Source organism: Lepisma saccharinum, chromosome 30, assembly GCF_977018435.1.
Source record: "Lepisma saccharinum chromosome 30, izLepSacc3.1, whole genome shotgun sequence".
NCBI lineage: Eukaryota > Metazoa > Arthropoda > Insecta > Zygentoma > Lepismatidae > Lepisma > Lepisma saccharinum.
The window spans coordinates 5,311,958-5,337,319 of NC_139258.1; the positions used below are offsets into that span (position 1 = coordinate 5,311,958).

The following is a 25,362-nucleotide window of genomic DNA, read 5'->3' on the forward strand; positions in this document are numbered from 1 at the left end:
AAAGAAGTCCTCATCCTTTGAAGCGATCCAGCCAGAGACCCATTTTTCGATATCTTCTGAAGAAGTGAACCACTGTCCAATCAAATCGTTATTCATGCAATGGAACAAGTAGTAGTCCGAAGGAGCAACGTCTGGTGAATACGGCGGGTGGGGTGAAACTTCCCATCCGACATTTTCTAAATAGGTTTTGACCGGTTTTGCGACATGTGGGCGAGCGTTATCATGTTGAAAAATAAGTTTATCATGTCTGTTCTCCCATTCTGGTCATTTCCTGGCCAGATCTTGCTTCAAACGCATTAATTGTCGTCGATAACGTTCTCCATTAAGGTTTCACCCGGTTGCAGCAGCTCATAGTACACCACACCTTTCATATCCCACCATATGCACAGCATAACCTTTGCACAGTGAATATCTCGTTTCGTTTGTGATGGACCTGGTTCACCTGGCTTCACCCAGGCCTTTTTTCATTTCGGGTTCTCGTAATGGATTCACTTCTCATCCCCAGTAACAATGCGATGCAAAAACCCCTTTCTTTTCTGTCTTTGAAGCAGCAATTCGTAAATGGTTTTTCGTCTTTCAACGTCTCTGTCTTTCAATTCATGTGGAACCCAATGTGACATCTTTTGAATCATTCCCATGGCTTTGAGGCGTTTGGAAACTGTTGTTTGATCAACGCCTAATGGTTCTGCAAGTTCTTCCTGCGTTTGATACGAATCCTGATCGAGCAATGCTCTCAATTCTTCGTCTTCAAATTTTTTTGGCTGTCCAGGTCGCTCTTGGTCTTCCAGGCCGAAATCACCACTTCTAAACCGTGCAAACCACTTCTGACACGTTCGCTCAGCTAGCGCATTGTCACCATACACTTCCACCAAAATACGATGACTTTCGGTAGTACTTTTCTGCATGTTAAAGTAATTAAGCAGAACACCCCGCAAAAACACTTTATCTGGCACGAACTGTGCCATGTTCAGTTGACTACAAAATGCTGTTGTTGACGCGTCAATAAACTGCCCTATACTACGAACGATGCACGCTGACAGGAATTTTCAACACATGTGTGGCTACACGGAACTGTGGGACGATTTGCTCGTTACGCCATCTCTTGTCCTGGCGCACAAGTTAATTCCTAGACCAAATATGTTGTTTCCTTTCATAATGAAAAAGTTTGTGCCAACTGGTATATACCACTGATCTCTCCTCAGTTTTTATTTACCATAAATTTGTCTCCCTACCTATAGACTTCATCATGTCGGAACTTATGGGATCCTCCCTGATGGTGTAGTGGTGACGTGATTGCCTTGTAATCAAGGGGCCCAGGGTTCGAAGCACATAGTTGTTCAGATCCCACTTTAAACAGTAGGTTCAGTCCCGATTAACCTTTCTGTGCATAAATTGCACTTCAAATCAAATCAGTAGTTATGGTCTGATTGATGTGCTAACTCTAGTTCTGTTGCTGCATAGGAAAGGAAATATTAAATAATATCATGTAAACATTATTCATAAGGGGTCCATAGTGTATATTTTTCATCAAGGTCCACGGTCTTCCTTAATTGTAATCAGTGAACGTATGTTTTTAATACGTTGATGGTTGGAACTTCTGTGCTTACAATGGAATTATGACTGTTAGAAAGGAGTGGATTGTTTTAAAAAAGATGGTGGGTCCTGTGTTATTAGTAAAGTTACATGTACCAAAGACTAGAGGCTTCAGAATTCTCTCGGTGGCCGTTGTTTTAAATGTTCCTCATCCTGATGAAGACTTTAGTTTTTAAAGTTGAAACTCAACACCATCAACACTATATTCTATGTAGGTTATTTCATAAGTCTTGGCAACTACTTTTTCTCTTTAAACTGCAGCATTACCGGGACTCTGCCGTATGGAATGAGGTACATACATTTGAAAGCCTGTGGTGTGGACTTCTTGATGTTGGATGGAGATATATATATGTGCAGTGCTTGTTACGTAAATATGAGCAGGCTTTAAATAATTTACTTTCATTGTTCAGGTATAGATAGATGTCTGTAAAGCTGAGCAGTGTGTATGTACGTGGGTTGAAGATGTAATGGTGGCAACACTGCTGCATTTACACTAGGGATGGGACCGATTAATCGGTACTCTATTGGTATCGGCCGATGTAGGCATATCGGTGTATCGGTAAAATTACCGATTATTTTACTGATCTGATATATTGATAAATATCTCATAATTGATTGCAAAATTCTGCCATTTTGTTCTAATTTTTATGGATAATCTCCATGCCCTACTTTCTAAAGAAGTAAATGTCTAAATATGCAACTTCTTTTGCACTGCAGTCACCTTTAAACACACGTTTATTAAGGAGGTCAATGAACCTTTCAGGTTCTTCAAGGACCATTTCTAATTTTATATCAGATTGCTAGAATATCGGTTATCGGTATCGGTAAATTTTATGTCAATACTTTATCGGTATCTGCCAAAATTTCATATCGGCCCATTCCTAATTTACACCATGAAATGGAACTGGTGCTCCTTGCTTGCACCACATGTTAGTTTGATACCTAAGCTACCTCGCAGTATATGGACTCCTCCTTCCAACACTGACGTATGGGCAGTGAAGAGAGGAATAGAGTATCATAGGAGTTGGCAGTCTAAAGTTGTGTAGTCGCAACAATGTTTTCGAGGCAGGAACAGTGGAGTTGGATAAAGATTGAATGTACTCACGGCCATACAGCATGGTAGTGTCATCAAGGTTTTTGTAAGGCGTGCGGGGAATCTGCGTTGTAAAAGAAGTGGCAACACTTTCTGCTGAATCCCCCCATCATTTTGCAAGAAAATGCTCGGGTGCATGTAGCGTAACCTGTGGCTGATTTGTTAGGCCATTGGGGCTGGCAAACGCTCTACCATCCCCTGTGACTTTCATTTGATCCCTAAGATGAAGCTTCCAAACTTCCAGAGATTCTTCAGGCAATAGACTGTTCCATTCGAACCATCAACAGAACAGGCGCTGCTACAGGTATACTAAGACTTCCACATCGCTGGCTTGCCACTATTAAATCTCCAACCCACGTATATTGCACAAATAACAGTTCTCCACTGAAAGTGCCACTGTGATGCTGAGTCAACACTAAAATTTTGGAGCTCCCAACAAAAATTGAACCTGAGATTTTGCGTGCCAAAAATAAAAGTGTTAACTGTTTGGCTACGCATGAGCTCATTTTTTTCCTGCTAGTTTTTGTTATTACTGTTTTAGTATACAATAGCCATGGCTGTCCATCTCATTAATAATAATAGAATAATCTTAGAGCTATGTTTTTCTTCTTGTGATAAACTGCTGTACCTTTGCAGGCTATTGAACAGAGGCTAAACGAGAGAAGGAGACAACTGAATGATAAAAAGAGATGCAGAAATGCAGCCATCGACCAATTGCTGGAGAAGTGCCATGAACATAAGAACCAGTCTCAAAATCCACAGGTAAGCAGATATTCGAATATACAGTAAAACCTTGTTAATTCGGACCCCAATAAGCCAGACTGCTTAATCCAGACAGGCAAAATTCAAAAAAAAAAAAAAAAAAGAAGCAGAATGCAAGGTTTTAAATGTGGCTAGACGTCAACAATTGCATTCATCGTACGTACTGTATTGTATGCACAGTATTACTTTACATTTTACTGTACTGTATGGTGCATTTAGGCCTATGCCCTTTAAATACATCATAATAAACGTGCTTTGTTGCTATAAACGGAGTTTTAATGCACTTTATACTGTTCTTTAAGGTTATTTCAGTTAATCCGGGCTTTCATTAAACCGGTCAACTTATCCCCCCCCATTTAGTCCATATTAACAAGGTTTTACTGTACTATAACTCCTTCAGCTGGAGGTCACAGCTTGCATGTTATTCAACATATGCAGGGGTAGAAAAATACTGGGTGCCTGGTCAACATGGCACTTGGTGCCTGAATTTTCAAATTCAGTGCATAAATTTTTTTAAATATTTCAAATCTGTGTCATGTGTACCATGAGAACATGTCACTATTTTCACTGGTGCTAACTGTATTTTAAAATCTGCAGTGGTATGGTAGAGCTACCCGTATATTAGAATGTATTGCACAGCTATTTGTGCTATTTATGAGCCTTCTTTAGGAAGCCCATTCTGGTGGAAGAATTAATTACGTTGAATCCGGTCTTGTATTAATTAATATACAGAGCATTCCCTGACATCCGCTACAAGACTCGGCGGCGAGCGGCCTGGCATCAGCGCTTGTCTTTCCCGGTGAACGGGTCTGCGACAGTCGCTAGAGTCTGCTATTAAAATAACAGTTTTCATATTGTGTACTAACCTTGACTACAGACGGTGTTGAAAATGATGTCCCTCTGCTGCAACACATTCCTGGCATCTCTGAAGGAAATTGGAATTTACACGTACAACTTCGTCTACTGTAATTCTCCCGATTTCTCGTACAATACTCTCTTTTAACTCACGATGGTGTGCGAATTGTCTTTGTATACTTTATTTCCCCATTTTTCTTTCCACTTTTATTCAGAACTGACCCTGTTACTCTAAACTTTTTTACGAGGTTTAATATAAGTGACTGTCGCGGACCTGTTCACCGGGAAAGACAAGCGCTGATGCTGGGCCGCTTGCCTCCGAGTCTCATAGCGAATGTCAGGGAATGCTCTGTATTAAAAATGTTTAGGATCATATTTTAAAATGTGTAGCTTTATCTTAGTTGGACTCATGGTTTTTCTTAGACCATATTTGAAAAAAAAGGTGGATCCTGAGATAAAGGGCTGGTGCCTGAATTAGTTTTTTTCTACCTGAACATATGGAGTTTTTTTCTACCTGAACATATGTAATATCCAAATACTGAACCCAACAGAAGTAAGGCCTGTATTTCATGAACTGGTAATCTACACCAAAACTTGTTGTACAGGATCAGAATTGTACATATTTTGTACAGAAAGTCATAGGCATGTACTAATGTAACATGACACCACACCAAAAAAACCGAATCAATTTCGGGTTCAAGAACGGTAAATAAAATAAAATTTTGCTGTTATAGTGGTGAAAAAGTGGTATATAGAATGACATTTTGGTGTTAGAAATGTGAATATAGTCCAAAATTTGATTTAGAAACTGCACTTACTACACAAAATAAACATAAACAGGGGTGTTTCATAAACCCCTAGCAGGCAATCTTTATATTAATAAGGCATCGGAACATTCCAGTAGGGTCAAATCGAATGTTTATTTAAACTTTATTTATGTCGCTACCAGAGCATTAAGTTTATTCCTGTATAAAAGGGTCAATTTTTGCTTCTCAAATATTTGCAGCAGAATTAATCAATTGTCCGTGAATTCCAAAACTCACAGGATACATAATTCTGACTTCAGAAAGTGTCACGTCAGTAAATAAGGCTTTAAATTTCGTGTTTGAGTCTTTTTTGCATTTTGCCGTTCATTTCGGAATATTTTGTGACAAAACAGGGTAGGAAAATGCACCTCACACCTTTCAGAAACATGAAATATAAATATTACAATGTGTTATTTCACATTTCATGTTTTCATGAAAAATGAAATACCCATGCCTCTTGTGATACAACATTTTAGGTTAAATGTTCAAAATGCTGTCTATCTTGTACATGACATTCACATACACTACCAACTATACTTGAGAGTGGAGCATAATTTGATGTTAATGTAATTTTTCTTTGATGATGTCTTCAATGTTCACCAAAGTTGGGTTTGAGGACACAACAGGAGATAGGGGTGGAGTTTGGTCAGGGAATTGAGTCTGCCACTCCATTGCTGTTTTACTACCAGAATTACGTCAATATACACTTTAAAGTACGTGCTTGAAAAGTTCCATGCTGAGGTCCTATCCATGCATCTCGGTCTCTGTCCTCAAAAGTTTGAATTCTTAGCTACAATTGAAATCCATGTTTACATATAAGGTTTAAATAAAGAATGTAAGAATTCTAACTCATTTCTTAGCCTAATTTAGTCTTAAATTAACATACTTGATTACTGACCTGCTGGAAATTCTCAGGAAGTGACTGCATTTCACACATTTCTTATTCGTATCATCAGACCCAATAGAGTTCGAAGAATTCCCTATAAACTACTTGGTTAGCCACCATTTAAGTTGTCCTACTTACAGACTCTGGAGCCCGCTTGAAGCAACGGATTACGGTGAAACTTGGTATAGACGGTATGGAGAAAAGTAAATGCTGAAGAAAAAAAATAGTTCATATTTTCACCGTGATGTTCCTTTTGGTGGGAGCCAAAGGATTACCATGTCACGCAGTTGCCCAATCACAGTGCTCGGTAGGGTTATGAGACTACTTTAGATTCCAGTTAGACTGAGCCCTCTGAGGGTGTGATGTTGCAAAAATTTAAACATAATTTCTTATTCATAATTGGGAGAAGAGAGACGTGGAAGTAGATAAATATGGAGAAACTATAGTGGAACCACAAGCAAAGAAACCTGCGCAGACCCACAACTCCTGTGCACCGTACTCCCGCATGGAGGAGAGGGGGAGAGTGGACCACTTCCTCATGGCCTGAGCTGAACGGAAGAAGGGAAAGCTGCACGGGGACTTTTCGTTGAATGTTTTTTACCTTGTGGTCGCTCTATAATACTGTACTCACTTTATCAGCGAAACTGCTTTTTCTTCTTTGTTCTATTAATACAATAGCTATAAAATACAAAAGGTACGAGTCAAGCACACCACCCTCACACTCGTAGACATCAAAATCAAGGAAACACATGCCATAATGCACTTTTCACATGAGCTAAGCATCGATAGCAGGCACACCACACTTGGATTTCCCTACTACAACAGTTAGCGCTGGGAAATAGCAGACGACACAGACGTACAGTTAACTACAGTGCACCTAGCGACAGCCGGAGAACTACGAACAATAGAAGCACGCCAAGCAACAATACAACAAGTTCCAACGAGGATGGTGGCAATGGCCACTGAAATTAATAGAACAAAGAAAAACAGTTTTGCGGATAAAGTGAGTACAGTACTAGTTAGTTTCTCCATATTTATAATTTCTTACCTTTAAGAAGGCCATCAGCACGTGTCAGACGATCGATAGTGAGACACATCCTCAAAAATCCAGGGATCAGTGTGGCGGACGTCGCGCAAGCGGCACAACTTGCGAAAAGAACAATTCAGTGTTTTCTCCATAGGGAAGGGCTTTATAAACGAGTGGCAAAAATGAAACCACTGCTCACAAAATTCAAAAAAAAAAACAACAGATGTTGCAAGTGGGCAAAGGACATAACATAGCACGGTGACAACTTTTGGCGAACTTTCATCTTCTCTGATGAAAGCCGGTATTGCTAATTCAGTGATAGCAGGAGGATTTGGGTGTGGAGGCGTGCCTCGAGCCAGCTGGATAACAGATTTTTCAAGCAGAGGGTGAAATATGGCTGCATCAATGTGATGGTGTGGGGGCCAATTTGGCATGGTGGACGTTCGCCACTCATCAATGCAGCAAAATACACTGCCATCTTGCACGATGGACTGCTTCCAGTGTACCACAATATTAAAACCCGGTATGTTTTTATGGAAGACGTGGCCCCATGCCACAGAGCCAAAAAAAACAACAGCTGTTTGGAAACGTCAGCAAGGGATCCGTATCTTGCCTTGGCCTGGCCAATCGCCAGATTTGAATCCAACTGAGAATGTGTGGCACATTATGCAACAAAACATGGACAGGAGGTCCCAGAAGCCCTGCAACAAACATGAGTTAATGGAACATGTGTCGGAGGAATGGGACGTGTACCACAAGGCGCCATTGATGGTTTGATTGAAACCATGCCATGTCGGTTACAGGTGTTGGTGGCTCACAAAGTCGGACAAACCAAGTATTAAGATTTGTTTTTGCTTTTGTATTTGCTTAGCCAATATATGTTGGTGTTCCATATCATGGGTGTCTTTTATTCTGTCACCGTAGTGTACATGGTAAAAATTAACAAAGTGTAGCAACCACCAGGTGCAAATGTGGCGTTGCAGTAACACCAACCAGTTATTTGTGTTTATGTCGGTACAGCAGTGTTCAGTATGCCCCCTGTCAATGCGAGTGATTCTTTGGAAGCGTAAGACAAGTTGTTGTTCACTCTGCACCAGATTTCAGCACCACATTTCCACCTGGTGGTGAAAATTGGAACTATATATTTTTTGTGAGCTTTGATTGTGGACACCCTGTACATTCAATCTGATGAGAAAAGTGAAACATCACCACTTGTAATCAGAAATAACATACTAGAAAATAAAATAGATATTTTTACATTTTTGTTCTAGTTGGTCCGTCTGATTGGTGATGGAGATAATACATGTGGTGAAATTGTACGCGATACCATCCTACAAGTAAGGGATGTGTGGCAGAGGATAAATAATGGAAGATGGATACTTGGCATTACTGTCAATAATCAAGGTGCAAGGTACGTTATTCTATTTATTATACCAATAATTCATTTCAAGGTAATGAATGCCGTTGTTTTTCTGTTATGAACCATTGAATGTGATGATTTAATATGGAGACAGGTCACCAGAAGATTGATCACCATTATCATTTGCGTTCGTATTGCATATATCAGACTTACAACTTCATTCTCTGCTACGAGGGGTGGGGGGGGGGGGGGGATGCAAAAGGAACTGGAATTTTGTAATACAAAAATGTGTGTTGATTTTTGGATGTTACAAATATAATTTCCTTCAAAGTACTGTCCATTTGATGCAATGCACCGGTCTAAACGTGCTTTCCACTTTTCGAAGCAGTCCTGAAACTCTTGCAAGGAGATGCCTTTTTTTTCTTCACCACTTCCACATCCGCAAAATGTTTTGTTTTGAGGACTTTCTACATTTGGGGTAATAAAAAGAAGTCCACATGGAGCGAATCGGGTGAATATGCCAGGTGGATGCTGTTTTTGGTTAAAAATTGTTTCACACTCAAGGCTTTGTGCACTGGGTTGTCATGGTAAAGCCACCAATATTATTATTATTATTTATTATCTCAATAGGGTTACAATTAAGCCATACAACATTTCATTTAGAACAATATTAATACAAGTAATGGCTTGATGCCACAACTCATGGTGTTTTCATCTCACTGTATCATGCAAACTTTTCAGGACTTGTATGTAAATGCCTGGTTTGACCGTTAGGAAGGAATTCTAAGTGAACAATGCCGTTTGCATAAATCAAAAGATATCAACATTGTCTTGACATGTCATCCTGAGCGAGATTGGTCTGCAAGTGACAATTCACCATTCCTGAAGCGGGAAAACCACTCTTAAACTTGTTTTCTCCTCAGAGCAGCTTCCTTGTAAGCTGTTTCAAGCATTGCAACTGTCCCCTGCCGTTTTCCGTTGAAAAATAAAATCACTTTTTATTTATCAAGTAGAAGAAGAAGAATACGATTTTCTATTTTACGAAATTTGAACTTCACCAGGCTCCCACGTAGGCAGCATCTAGACATGAGGGTTCAAAATTGTACCTGCATATTGCCTGATAAGTGTTCCATTCTCAAGTCAAGAATTGCGCGCTTGCTGATGATACTTTCGGAGCAAAAAATATTTTATCATGTAAAAGCCATGCTTCTTTTCAGCAGGAAATTTACCCTTCTCCCCCCAAATATAGCCAGAATCATACTTTACTAATTAATAATAGGAGGTCTCAAGGTTCATGTAACATGCAAAACATGTATCTCCGAACATTGCCTGACAAGTAAAGGGTCACTTACGGTGAAACAAGTTGCCCGGCATATTTTTGGAAAGTACTCATCTTATATATAAAAAAGACGTTACAAAATTAATGTTAAAAACTGTACTTACGTATGCGAGTATGATGTTCCTATTTTCCTTTCTTTAGAACTACGTTTCGGGGACTAACTATCCCCTTCTTCAGGTTCATATAAAAACTCTGTACTTAACATGGTACCACGTCGAAATGTAATAAAAGGATTGTGGACAAGGGTTGGTGTGGATACATTTAACATATTATATCGCCCCTCTAGACGTATTTAAAAAACTCGTCGTTCTCTAAAAACTTGCGCAATTACCCTATTCCCATGTTAAGAACGTTAAAAGACTAAAAAACGTGTATGTATCACAATGTACAACTTGCAGGTTCGGCTTTTCCTGCTCAACGGTGTTTCCTAATCTACGTGAAGGTTACTCTTCCACGAACGCTTTCCTCTCCCCTTTATTTTCTTATTTCCCCTTATCGCGTCACAAATCCAACGTAAATTCTCGTTCTTCTCGAGCAGCTTGGATAACTTCCGATTTCTCATCTTTCGGTCGGAGTTTAAGTAAATAAGGGGTCTCAAAGCTAACATGGGAGTCTATGGAAAGACCCTAAAATCCGTCGCCAACTGACGCTAAAGAACTAGCGTTTCACTCCAAACATAGAGTGATGAGAATTTTAGAGGAAAAGAATGTTCAACGAAACTCCATACCAGGTAACTGTAGATCAGGCGAACGAGAACAATTCTCTGCGCAAGTAGTGATGCAAGACAGCTCCACCAATGAACATTGACAGAAAAGGGATTGCGTAATGGGCAACGGAAGTTACCCAATTTCCTCAAGGAAATCTGTAAGCGTTGCAAACTTTTCAAATGGATAATACTGAACGCACATGGCAAACGGACTGTATTTTTGTCTCCAGGTCCGTACGATTGGTTTAAGAATTTCTTAGGGAAATATTAGAGATAAAACTGCAAGAGCAAATTATGACAAGCCGTGCATGTAGCTTACGGACTAAGATCTGGACCGTACAGTTGGCAATGCTGCGCTTTCACCATTCGATTTTCCTCCTCCTGCTCTGCCGATATGCACGGCCCTGCTCTACAGTTAGCTGGGACAGGATATACAGAACACAACCCATTCATTAGCCATAGGAACTCTGACTTGTTTATCTAAAAGTTTGGCTTTATGTGGTAGAACAGGTCAGGGGAATAGTGACTTTTTGTTGTGTTTGTTTGTTTAACATGTACGTTAAGTGCAACAAAATCACATTTGTAAAGTATGCACACTGGGAGATGAGCATTTGTATGAGCCACACACTGTTTTCTGAACTTCACTTTGATTGTATCACTCTTTGAATCCAATTACCATGTTTTCTGCTTCCAAATAACAAATTACTTTTAAATTTCATAACAAAATGTGTTATTATTTGGTTGTGTTCAGTAGTTGCAATCTAAAAATCTCATCACTCTATGTTTGGATGTTGGCGACGGATTTTAGTGACTTCCCATAGACTCCCATGTTAACTTTGAGAGCCCTTATCTCCTTAACCTCGGACCCATTGCCCCTAATACTTCACCTGCACCTTAGTTAAGATGAGTACTTTCCAAAAATATATGCATTACCGAGCAGCTTGTTTCACCGTAAGTGACCATTTACTTGTGAGTCGCAGTATGTTCTAAAATTCGAAAATGATTTCCCATCCACGGGCATTTTGTTTCTTGCTCTGCCATGCTGGACTTCTAGTAAAACCCGTTTCACCTCTTAACTTCTATGTATAGTGATGGACAATTCTGGGTTGTAATGAACCCATTGAAAGTCAGAATGTACATTCAGATTCAACTAGTAGCCACACACCACAGAGCTAGAGAAGAAAATTTCATGGTTAGAAAGAAATTAATGTTTAGTTTGTGGTGTGGAGTAACAGAAGTTACAAACTGGAAAACTATACCATGCTAGCCAACTAAAATAAATAACAAATCCTCTCACCTTATGACATTAGATTACCTTTCCATCTTTTAGACAATTACAGTAAACCCTCGTTAACACAAATCCCAAGGGACCGAAAAATCAAGAGTTCATGATAAAGAAATTCATGCTAACCGGGGACTCAAATTTTATTGTTGTAATACAGTTCTTTCTACACATTAACAATTTACAATACGTATTATGTCATTGTGCTGTCGCAGATGGAAATGCAAATGCCTGGTAACTTCACTGCCAACTGTACTCATTGCTTCCGTAAAGCTAATGGTCAATTTGTACTGGCTACGTTTTAAAGAATAGAAAAACACATCTGAACACACAGCTGAATTTGTTTGGTAAATATGTATAAGCTCATTGTTGACGCGATGATCGCGATTGTCGAGCAATTGCACCCAAATTTTAATCTTGTTACTCGTACTGGCTATTATTTAAAGAAAAGCACATTTGAACACATTGTTGATCTGAATCTGTTGGTTACAATACTGTATAAGTTGATTGTTGACAAGATGATAGAGATTGTTGAGGGATTTCTTACATACCTAGCAGAGGAACGACAGGAAAAAAAATGAAAAACTTTGAAAATTCGTGTTAAATGAGATCTAATGACGCACCAGACTAAAAAGCAGTTTGTAATTCGTGGTAGCCGAAATTCACGTTAACCAATAAAACTTTCTATAAGATATAATACATCCCTGCCGGTGCCAACATTTTGTTCATGTTAACCGAGTTTGTGTTAACGAGGTTTTACTGTACTACGTATATTGTTTTAAATGTGCTTACATGGGGAAGTCTGTAAGTAGGTCACAAACTGAATGTGATAGCTGAAAATAGTAGTGAGTAGTTTCAAAAGGTGTCATTAGGTGGCAGCATAATCCAGCTTGATGATATTCAGGTAGCAGATGTTAGATATCAGATGCACACATGGACAGCTCAGTTTAAATATGGCGACCGTGCTCGAGAATTGCACGTTAGAAGAGCAATGTCTGTTGTGTATTTTTTGCGGGCAAAAGGACTTCCTGCAAAGGATATTCATAAGGAAATGTTTCCTGTTTACGGTGAGAAGTGTTTATTGTGTGAAGTGGCGGGTCAATAAATTCTCCCAAGATGGACAAACATTGATGATGATGTGTGGCTGGAACAGCAGCCCAAAAACTTTTATGCAGCAGGTTTTGGGACACTGGCAAAGCGATGAGATAAGTGTATCTATGTTGGTGGAGGTTAAGTTGAAAAATAAGAATGGTTTTCAAGTCTGTATCCAGTGATCAGAACGCTACATTTTAAAAGTAGCTTCGCTACAGCTTCAGCTACTCTTCCAAAATGTAGCTTCGCTACGGCTACAGCTACATTTTCCAAGAAGTAGCTCGCTACGCTACTCCTTTTCGCTACTCGCTACTTCGCTACTTTTTCGCTACTTTTGCATAAAAGAAATTAACAACCACATGGATATTCCAAGAAGTACTTGCTGGAAAATAGATTCTGTTATTTATTATCATGATTCCCGTCATTCTGTAATTTTGATAGCAGTGTTACTTCAGTTGCTTATTTTCAATATAGTGTTTCAGAATAACGTACCTATGTAAGTGGCAGATCAAATCAAATTTGATATATGAGTATTTCGATTAGGATGACACAAAATTAATGATTATAACTATACACAAATAAAATTTGGTAGAATTATTTACATTTATATATCAACATATTTTCCTTGAGAATAAATATTGAGTTAAGTCACATAGTGGTTCGAAACCAGTCTCGATTTGCTTATCTGTGCATAAAGTGGACTCCAAATAAAAACTAGGAAAGACGCCTGGAGGATGGGATCCTCCTGCTCCACCATTCCCCACGCTGCTCATCGTCTTTCATCATTCTTCATCATTCTCACAATTAGCCAAAAGTGTCAGAAAGCGACTCTAGATAAGATTATAGTATACATATAATGGACTAATACCATACATGCAGCACAACTTTTGGGGTAGTCTAATTCAAAACTATAGTATATGTTGGATTGGATTGACTTTTTGTTTTAAGTCCACTTTATGCACAGTAAGGCTAATCGGGACTGGACCTACAGTTTAAAGTGGGATACGAACCACTATGTGCCTCCACCGGGTATCGAACCCGGGACCCCTTGACTGTAGATAAGATAATTACTAAATAAAACATTGATCTTCATTGTCATGATTAGCAAAAGTAACAGAAAATCTAAAGGGAAATATATTGAGAAAACTGAAGTGTAAATCCAAGAGTTCTGTTAACATACTGACCCATTGATTGCTGGCATTATTGCTGTCATTCTAGTGGAAAATGGATCGCTCCTTTTTGCACTGCAAGTTGTGTTTTACACAGTAATTAATTACATTTTGCTGCCTCTTATACTAGGGATATCCACAATATATGTTCCGGGGTGGTGCAAACGAGGTATTTTTTTTTCAGGGATGCCACAAATGAGGCATTTCCTCAAAATCTAAAAAAAAGTAGCTGTTAGCTGGAATATATTCATACATGTCAGTTAGTTATCTGGATATTAGAATTATTAAGATACTAATGAAATAAATTACGCGGATACCTATACTGTGATATCAAGATATTTATTATCTACATTATCCATATTTTCATGTAATAGACTTTGTCTTTATAATCCTCCTGCGAAAGTAAGCATTATTGTCGATTTTTTTAATGCCACATTCAAAATTTACCTCAAAATGCTGAGAAGAAATGTAGCTGTAGCGAAATTTTCGCTACAGCTACAGGAATTTTGTAGCTTCGCTACCGCTACAACTACAATCTTCAAAATGTAGCGCCGCTACAGCTACAGCTACAAATTTTGTAGCTAGCTACAGTAGCGCCGCTACAAATAGCGCGCTACTTTCGACCACTGTCTGTATCTCACGTAGTATTTTTTTAATAAATATTTTTGACCTACTTACTGACTTACCCTCGTATTTACAAACCCTACATTATATGCATGTCTGTGCCCTCTAAAGACTTGCTCAACCCCTGGCCCCACACTGTGAGATTTAGCAGTTTGTAGGTCCAGCACTGATGCAGGTGCAATGGTGAGATATAAAAGAAGATCGTTTTCAAGATGCAAAGAGTAAATTGGAAAAGAGGAAAGGAGTGGTGGAACGTAGAATGGTGGGAAGACAAAAGAAATGAGGTGCTTGATGGCCATGCTGATCTACACAGTGGAGAAGGATGATCATGATCATCATTTTTTTAAAAAATACTATTAAAACTATGGCTGAAAGATATCACCTCTCACACAGTGCTTCTTGTAATGGTTGATTATCCAATTAAGGGTTACTTTTGACCAGTGGCGTGCCCAGGATTTTTGAAAAGTGGGATTACGTATGCTTTTTTTTTATTAGTAAATCCTCATTTTTCCATCTTTACCTGCATTTCACGTTTTTTTTAGTAAACTGGACCAAGAGAGGGGGAGGGGTTATGATCCCCACCCACCACTCCTTGGGCACAACACTGCTCTTCACTTAGAAAAAGAAACTTTTTTTTGAAGATCAAAAAGTTATAAATTTTTTCCTTCTTGTTACTGAATGTGTAATATTTTGATTCTACATGGTCAACAGAACTGAATTTTCACTAATAACGTTTTATTTAATTATTGAAAATTTCATGCTCTATGCCAGTGGTATTCAAACTGTGAGGCGCACCTCCCTGGGGAGGCACGAGAACTTCTGAAAAACATTTTTTTTCTGGAATTTTAATGAAAAATATTCCTTCTTCTGTATTATTGCAACTCATGTAGGTTGTCTGTCGGGAATGTCATCTCCCGTGTTTTTCAAATAAGACAGGAACTGCACTCGTACCTTGTAGAAGAAAACACGCCAAGCTGAATACTTCAATGATGGTACCTTTGTACAGAAATTAGCATCCCTTTCTGATATTTTCCACTGAATGTTCAGAATGTACGTATCTCTACAAGGTACAGGATAATCCTGCACCTATTGGACAATGAAAGGAAGTTGCTGCTTTGTAAAAGAAAGATTAAAGATGAAAGCACTGGCAATAGCTTTCATACATTGAACATGTTGTTAGAAGAAACAAATACAATTAAACATTGCTTATGCCTGTTTTTAAAATCTATTATCTCACTTTTCTTATTGTCTGCATTTATCCTTTTTGTTTCATGAGTATTGTATCGCTGACAAAATGACGAAGAACTTTAAAAAAGATCTAAGATCAATTACTTATGTGTGTGAGCACGATTTGTCGATAAAATAACGTTTCAGAGGTCAAAACTGCCTCCTTCTTCAGGTTAATGCATATTTCTTAGGCACCAAACATGGTGTCACGTTAAAAAAGTGTTATCCACTTACTGAAGAACCCACATTGTAGCTATAACTGTCATTCTGTCCACACACAAATCTAAAACCGCACGTATTACATTCTAAAACCTCATAGGCACATTCGCTTGTACCAAGCACTGGCCAGCTGACTCCTAACAGCTGCTTCTGATGTTTCTTTTATGAGGTTTTAGATTTGTGTGTGGACAGAATTACGGTTTTTATAGCTACAATGCAGGTTCTTCAGTAAGTGTTTTTTACGATAACCTTTAACCTGTATCCTCAACTAACACTTTTTTAACGTGACACCATGTTTGGTGCCTAAGAATACGCCTCAACCTGAAGAAGAAGGCAGTCTTGACCTCTGAAACGTTATTTTATCGACAAATCGTACTCACACACATAAGTAATGTTCTTCATTATTTAGCTGTGAGTAATATGCACAGCACAATATGTTATTGACGAAATGACACCAGCGTATAAACATTAAAAATATGTACACCACCTGTATTAATCATACACATTATATTTTCATTGCCTGTATGTGTATCAGCAGTAATGAACACATGAAGGGATATTGTATTGATCTTTCATGATCACAGCACATTACCTGTTATTATTGAGGAGAGGTAGTGCAGATATTGGCAGTGGAGGGGAGCTGAGATAGCTAAATGTTTGAAAACTCCTGCTCAATGCTAACGACAAATCAGATATTTTTTATTTTTCTCTTAGGTTATTGGGTTGAATTATCCTAAGCTTTGGGCTTGTGATTTGAAATCATTCAAGAAGTAAATTATATATTTTTTATAACTTTATTATTAGTCTGCTGAATAATGCTTAGTCCATGCTAATGACAACAAATTAACGTACCAACCTTGGTTTCAGAAGAAAAGTATTTGTAACCCAGTCAGTCAATTCACACTCACTGTATCTTGAGTTAGTGTTGCCACGTTTAATATTACTCTAAAGAAAAATAATCCCCCTGCCTTCCAAAAATCAAATTAAAATTTGGCCATGCTGATAATTTAGGATCTATAAGAGTGTCTCAACCTTAAAAGTCAGTATGGAAGTAAATGGAGTACTTCCCTCTCTCTCTAAAGCATGAGTTTTCCCAATAGCTCTGTCCTTCTCTACGACCGCTGCGTTGCGAGATGTTACAAAATTTACAAAATGTAAAAGTAAAAAATTTCAAACAGTGAAATCACTATCCTGTAGAGTTTTTTATGCTCTATTTACTGACGGCATTATATAACCTGTCATAAATTCATGTCATCTGAATTTTTCATAATTATGCAATTTTGCAAAACGCTTAATTTTTTTCTAGAAAATACTTCAAAAGCCATAAATATCAAACCGCTTGAACAACTTCGCCAGTTTTTTTCTACGGGATCTATGAAGTTTGTAGATATGATATTCTTCACCTGAGTGAATTAATTTGCTTATGAGGAGAGTTATATATATTATATATATATGTATACATTGGATATTTTGTATAAATCATCAGACCGTAACACGAAAAAGTTGGTTAGCAAGAAACTTTTCGGTTTGTCGCGATACACGTGCAGACCAAGCGAGAAAAGTGTTGACCATTGTTTGAAGTTATTTTTAGAATGCATTGTTACTCCACAGCACCCCCACCAAGATTGCAATTCAGTTGCAGGCAGGTGCCCCGGTTCGTAGGAAGTGCAGTGTGCTTTATTTTCCGTAAAAATGTATCTTAATGTTTATTTTTATATTTATTTAATTCTGTTTATCTAAAAGATACAACATTCAACGAAAGAAGTAACAATAGTTGCGTGTATTACACATATAATGCAAATGTGAAATAGTAAATAGTAACGTCGAAATATAAAGATTTACATGCAAATCTTGAGGTAACTATCGTTTTTTTTTTTTCAAAATGCATCAAATACATAGATTTTGAAGATTTCCTGTACAATATTAAGGAAGTAAATTTGTCACAATCATTAGTTTAACAGCGACTCGATGCTCCTCCGTTTGTTGATCTGGCAAAGCTGCGCTCCATTTAACTCATACTGACTTTTAAGGTTGAGACGCTCTATAGAGGAAAAAGTTTAAAAGTTTATTCCTTCCCCATTCTATTGTATTATTGATTACTTTTACTTTTTATGATATTATGAATAGGGTTACCAGACGTTCAGTTTTTCCCAGACATGTCCTACATTTTAGCCTTATGTCCAGGAGGAATTTGAAAAGTATAATAAATGTCTTACATTTTGAGTGTCACATAATATAAATTAGTAAAACACATGTTTCAGTTGAACAAAGACAAATCATGCAAGCTACAAGTCTATGAACTGCACTCCCAAACCCAAAAGTGAAATTAATTTTGATCCGTCATTACCCCAGAAGAAAATAAAAGTTCGTCTTGCTAGAAGAAAAGTGGAAGCAATTAATGAACAAAGTTTTGGGTCCACATTCGGATGATGTCTGTGTTTTCTGCCTGAGTGGAATTTCTTGCCTTGCGGTTTATATTGATGAAATGTTTCCCATTCGTATTCATTATTTTGATTTTGAAAATCGTAAAAATAGATGTGGTGGGCCTGACAACCCCCCCCCCTTTCCTTTGAGGGGGATAAAAATTATTTTCTTTTGACATGGATAAAATTCTTATGCACTTAAGAATTCATTAAGAAATCTTTTTTTAAAAAAAAAACAAGTAAAAAGTGTAAATTGTTAATTACTTTCTAATGTGTTCTAGAAATATGTATTATTTATTGCAAAAGTTTTGTGTCCTACATTTTGGGACATTATGTTGTACATTATAGCAATCTGGTAACCCTAATTATGAATTAAGAAAAACTATACTTAGTAAGTAAAAGGTAAAGATACCCCTGTGCATGTGCACACATGCCATGAAGATATATGGGGCGATGTGGAGGTAGAGCTCCACATATTCTTGATATCAGCAATAGTTGGGATGATGTGGTCAGCATCATGCCTGACCACTTTTATCCCCGAGGGTTTCCCCCCATTGATTTGAAGCTGGGACAAGGCTGAAAAAATTCCAGCCTTAGATCACACCCTGGGAATCGAATCCAGGTCTTCCACGTGGCAGACAGATGCTCTACCAACTGAGCTCTTATTACTATACTTAGTTTATACAAAAAAATATTTTTACTTCATAAATAACAAGTTACAGAAGGGGGGGGGGGGGAAATGTACCTAAACTTTAATATGCCATGGTAGGAACATCCATGCTAATGACAAATTGCATATGCAAAAACTCAATATGCTGACCAAGGCAGAATTTAATTTTATTTTAAAACCTAAACTAAGGAGTATGGGGAAGACCACGGAAAGTATATGCAAAGTGCTTAGGAAAGTGGGCATTAAAACTTACAGGCAGGGAGGACGAAGCATCTATTTATTTATTTATTTATTTAGAGTTTCAGATACAGTCTTATTTGGCCATTTTACACTGAAACAACAAAGTAGAAACAAAAAATAACAAAAGATAAAAACAATAACAAGGTGGGATAGATTTACATGTTCTTGGTCAGTAATATACAAAAATTACGTTCTGGAAGGAAAATATCTACATTCAGGGGAAGTTTGTTGTAGATTTCTGGGAGCCTGTAAAACAAGGAGCGTTGTAGAAGGGATAGCCTAGTGGTTGGGTTGGTGAAGAGTCGCAGGTTGCACGTTTGCGTTTGGGATACCCTAAGTGTGAATTTACTGATTAGGAGATCTGTTCTGAGTTTGCCATTTATTATCTTGTATAAAAAATTTTATGTCAGCTAGATCACGACGAAAGGATGGAGTGTGAATATTCAGAGCAGCCATGGTGTCTGATTTGGATACATGTCGAAAGGAAGGTATTCTATGGCGAACAATTGCAAGAAAGAAACTGAGAACAGAATCTATTCTGGTGAGATTGGTTTTTGAGGCCATTGCCCAAATTGGGGAACAGTATTCAAGGATGGGCGAGATGAAAGATTTAAAGAATAAAGCAAGAGATGATGGGTTTTGAATTTCGCTAAGTCTGTATAGAAGACTGAGAAGGGTCTTACGAATAGTCAAGAATGCAAACAAGAAAAAGGAAAACAGAAGAGGAAGGGATTATCTAAGAAGTGAAGTGTAAAGAATATCAGAGTGTGTACATAGGAGAAACGAAAAAGAGGCTGAAAGAACATAGGGATGATGTAAGACTTAAGAGAGGGAGAAATGCGATATTTAAACACACGAGAGAAACAGGACATGACATAGAGTGGGATGAGGCTAAGCAGATAGGAAGGGAGAAGAGAATGTTAGTGAGAAAATGGAAGGAGGCCAAGGAAATAGAGAAGAAAGGTGAAGAAGACAATGAACTGGAATGGGGGACTTAAGATAAACAAAGAATGGAAGAAGGTGTTAGAAAGAGTGGAAAGGACAAGAGCGAAAGAGGAGAGCAGAAGGAAGAGGAATGAAGAAAGAAAGGATAAGGAAAAAAAAATAAGGAAAAAAAAGTGTGAGATAAAGAGTCCAACCACGTTCCAGATGAAAGGAAATGTTTATCTAAATCGCTGTCAGGTGAAACAACAGCTGACAGGAAAAGGCCACTTGCTGGAACACATGGAAAGGAATGTTCCAGATAAGCAACTTTCTAATAATCTTGTGTCTGGAGGAGAGTGATTTTTGTGTATATATATCTTCCTGTTTTGTTCCTTATTTCAGTTGTATTTGGTACAGAGTCTGAAGAAGGCCTTGCTAGAAGGTTCAAACATAACGTTTATTATGTTTTAAAATAAAATAAAATTATGCTTTGGTCAGCATATTGAGTTTTTGGTTATCATGAAAACAAGGCTTAATGGTGGTAAAATTGCATGTATATATATTTTTTTATCTCTTATTTTTAAATGTGTTTTCATTATAATTGGTCTGCCATAAATAGTTGTATACCTAGAATATGGGATTTTCTTTAGAATTACTCCACAAGCATAGTAACTATTGTTACAGAACTGGGACTTTTAAATTGTTCCATAATCATAGAATCACCCTAATTCTGGTACTTAGGGGCATGCATATTTCGTTTTTGACCAAAACAGTAAATGTGAAATAACACATTGTAATGTTAATTTTTCATGTTTCTGAAAGATGTGAGATTCATTTTACTACCCAGTTTTGTCACGAAATGGTGCGAAATGAATTATACATGAAATTTAGATTTTATTTACTGATGCGACACTTTCTGAAGTCTGAATTATCCTGTGCATTATGCAATTCATGGAAAATTGATTAATTGTGCTGCAAATATTTGAGAAGCAAAAATCGACCCCTTTACACAGGAATAAACTTAATACTCTGGTAACTACATAAATGTGCTATTAGAAGGGACATGTTTATTTTGTGCGACAAGTTAAATCAAATTTTGGATTATTTTGATGCATTTTTTCACCGCTAAAACACTGACATTTTATTTTATTTACCGCTTTTGAACCCAAAATTGACTGTTTTGTACAGAAATTTTTATTTTTTATTTACCAAAAATATGTGCCTCTACTCATACTTAGGCCTCCCCGATGGTGCAGTGGTAGCGTCGTCGCCTTGTAATCTAGGGGTCCTGGGTTCGATACCCGGTGGAGGTACATAGTGGTTTGAACTGTAGGTCCAGTCCCGATTAGCCTTACTGTGCATAAAGTGGACTTAAAATATGAAATCGATCAATCAATCTACTGATACTTAAACATTGTAATAATTTAAATTAGTTCAAAGTATTTATAAATATTAAAGTACCCTAATTAATACATTGCTCTACCTAAATCTGTCCAAGGTCACTTACTAATATAGGAAATGTAATGCTTAATTTCAAAGAAAGAAACACAACGCACCCAAACTTATGCTCGTTTTAAATTTTTAATTAGAACAGTTTATTTTACTTTGTTTTACAAAAGATAAAGTGCTGTAATACATATCATTAACAAGAGTAATTTGTATATATCAAACATAGTAAAATTTAACATCATTGCTATAGTTGCACTGAAAAAACGACTGCTTTTGTCTTCTGCTGACGTGCAGGGTGTGAGGTTGTAACTATGTCAGGTATTCCATACTCTAAGTAGTCATCTATGGAATAACTGAACAGATCAAAGTCGTATCTGTATATCTCGTAAAGCTTCCTTATTTGCTGTTGCGTAAGCTCTGAATAATAACTGGCTGTAAGCTCACTAGTTGTTCTACCTTTGGCGGGATTCTTCCATTCAGGCTTAATTATATTTTGTAGGCCTGCATTGTAAATTACATAATTCTGATCGTTCTGCAAAGTTTCAAATTTCGCTATGACTTTAAAATCTATCTGGCACGGCGTGCAGAATTCCGTTATCGGTGCCCAGTGCATATCGAATCTTCTACCTTCATTGTATGAGTCGATGAGATACCGGATAAACTCAGGGAAAGTGGGCCAGCGTGGATTCACATGCTGCCTATTTCCCATAAGTTTACGAGGATCTCTGTATTTTAATATAATTTTGTTACCTAGCTTCTGGTGCATGGTGTTGGGCAACGGGGACTGTAGCTTATCGCGATAGGCTGAGAGAAGGCGTTCAAAGGGGTGCCTAACGATGAGGAAACTGAGGGAGTCATTGAGTGCCTCCTGTAGTTCTTCGATGGTCGGACGTGGATATCGTCTCCTTGCTAAATGCAAAGGAACGACTTTGGTTCGATATAAAAATTTTGGACTGTATCCTGCCAGAATGTTGAAGTTGTACATCCAGGACGTTGAAGCAGCCTTGAATACGTTGCACCAAACGAGATGGTGGGGGCGGTTGATGAGAAATTCCCACGTATTTGGACGGTGCAAGGAGTCATTGCCTGGTGTGTTGAGTTCCCATTTGTCGCATGCGTCGTGCAGGTGGCGCCTTCTCTGATCCATCGTTGCTCGTATGGATGTCATCCAGACACGATGCTCATCCGAGGATGAATTGAATATGGCATCAAGTGCTTCCAGCTGCAAAGAGAAAGATGAAAACTTTAAAATACGGTGTCTGTAAATGGGTCTGGCTGCAGGCACGCACATCCAGCTGCTACCAGTCACTAAAATTTATTGTTAAGGGCTCTTGACCTGGCCCTTCTAACCTAACCACATATGCATTATTAGAACAAAGCAGAATTGTAGGTTAGAAATTGTTAGATTAGGAGAGCCAGGTTTAGAGCTCTTAGAAATACATTTTAGCGACTGTTAGTATATGGATGTGTCTGGAGACAGACCCATCTAGAAATATCCTGGTTACAGTATGCTGTAACTTTTTATAGCTACACTTTAATTTTCTGTTTGCAGGCATTTTCATAAAACCTTAGAATTACATTGGAACCCATATTGGTACTTTATTTGTATCAGCTAAAATTTCATAACATGTGCATGACCTCTATGCGTCCATCCCACGTCTCATACAGTCACAGGGTGATCCAACCCATATTAATAAAGATTTTCTCTAATTTCACAGGTGTTCGTATTCAGTGGCGTACGCAAGGGGGGGGTTACCGGGTTTAAAAACCCCCCCTTGAGCTTTTGAAATATTATGGAAAATGCTGTAGAAAAAAATTAAAATGGCTAATTTATCACAGAAGATCTGCGACAGTAATAATAATAATAGTAATAATAATAATAATAATAATAATTTGAATTATTATTCCCATGCAGCATGAAGAAAAACACAACATTCCAAACACAATCTAAGCGGCCGCAAAGTTCAATTTTGCAATTTTTTTTGCAAAATGTCGCGCAGTGACTCTCGCAAGAATTGTGAAAATTCCTTGCTTCGTCGCAGTGTGCCGACCTTATTGCAAACGTTCTTCCCGGTACTGATTTCACATCTCCTTGTGAACTCTCAAGTGATGCTGAGTCTACATCCACATCATTAAATAATGTTGAAGAAGTGATTTGTGAATCACCTAGAAGTGATAAATGTGTTGGAATGTCTATAAACTTACTTTTCAACGAAAACATAGACTCAGTGGAATTTAGCAACATGTATTCTCGCGTTTCATCATCATCCTGGGCGAGTTCTATAGGTAAAAGTAATGTAAATTCCCCCGTGCATATAGCACCGTGCCATGAAGGCACACGTAGTGGTGTGGTGGGCCCCAAAGATTCTTGATCTTGAACTATTTTGCAGGTGATGTGATCAGCACCATGCTCCGGCAGCCTTCATCCCCCAGGGTTGCTCTCAGGTACCCATTGCTATGAGGCTGGGTGCGGAGACAAGGCTGGATAAATTCCAACCAATTCCGGGACTCGAACCCGGATCTCCCACGAAGTTGTCAGACTAGACCAGCGCGGCTCCTTGAATGAGTTTCATATTTCGATTATTTCAATAAATTTAATATATTTGCTTTCTTTTTATGGATTTTCTTCACATTTAAAATGTCTACAAATAACCGTTGACTAGACAATTATTTTGTAACAAAGAAACAAAGAAAATGTAATTTTGTTCTATTTCTTTCATAAATAGCAGCTGCATTTGTAGTAATTAAACTAATTAATTAATTATGAGAATTATTAATTTATTATTATTATTTATTAAAGTATAATAAAACAATGGTAATGTGAATTTGTAGAATTTTTTTGAAATAACACCCCCCTTGATGAAATCCAGCGTACGCTACTGTTCGTATTATTTTGTCCCCCATCTGTATATACCGTTGAATTGAATGAGAATTTTTGATTGATTGATTTTGTTTAGTTACATTGCTTTTGTGCCACTTTTGGCTAATAGCAAATATGAGGGTGAATAATGAAATTGATGAAGGGTGACAAACACGCATACCCAGGCTGTGATTTGAACCCGGAACCCCTAATCAGACTTTTGGTACTTTGGAATCACACAGACCATTTATATTGTTAATATACAGTATTTGTGTGGGGGAAGGGGAGGGGTTGGTGAGAGGCGATAATACGCAAGGTTGAAATAGAGTCTTCTTGTAGCTTACATTCTGAATTTGTGCGTTTACAAGAAGTTTATTAAAATTCTAAAAGACTTCAGGTTAAAAGGGGAATGAGAGCACCCCGAAATATAGAGTAGTATTTCACAGAATACAAAAAGGATGGAAAGGAGCGAAAAAAGGTCAGAGATGAGAAGCACGTGTATAGGATAACTTGTTCTTGTAGTAAAGCATATATAGGACAAGCCGGAAGAAGCATGGGAACTTGCTGGGATGAGCAGGACAAGGATATAAAGGAACAATCATCAAAGACTGGGCTTTCCGAGCATGTTCTGAATTGAAACATAATATTAGAAAAAGGGAAGTGGTAAAAAGAGTTCATAAACAACCCAATAGGAACGTTCACGAGGCTGCAAATATTTGTGTTGATAGGGGAAAAATACTAAATAGGGATGACGGC

At 37.9% G+C, this 25,362-nt stretch overlaps 2 protein-coding genes across 3 annotated transcripts in view; one reads left to right on the top strand and one right to left on the bottom strand.

Annotated features, from left to right (window-relative positions):
• The window catches only part of LOC145981788 (uncharacterized), a 173,109-nt gene that overhangs the window by 21,626 nt on the left and 126,121 nt on the right, over nucleotides 1-25,362 (top strand). For both annotated transcript variants that reach the window (XM_083115206.1, XM_083115207.1), the window contains exons 5-6: nucleotides 3,323-3,448; nucleotides 8,294-8,433. In XM_083115206.1, coding sequence (XP_082971332.1) covers nucleotides 3,323-3,448; nucleotides 8,294-8,433 — 266 coding nt within the window. The remainder of the gene's footprint in view (nucleotides 1-3,322; nucleotides 3,449-8,293; nucleotides 8,434-25,362) is intronic.
• The window catches only part of LOC145981789 (carbohydrate sulfotransferase 11), a 54,890-nt gene continuing 51,396 nt past the window's right edge, over nucleotides 21,869-25,362 (bottom strand). The window contains exon 2 of the mRNA XM_083115208.1: nucleotides 21,869-22,968. Within this exon, the coding sequence (XP_082971334.1) occupies nucleotides 21,991-22,968 (978 nt within the window). The 3' untranslated portion in view covers nucleotides 21,869-21,990. The remainder of the gene's footprint in view (nucleotides 22,969-25,362) is intronic.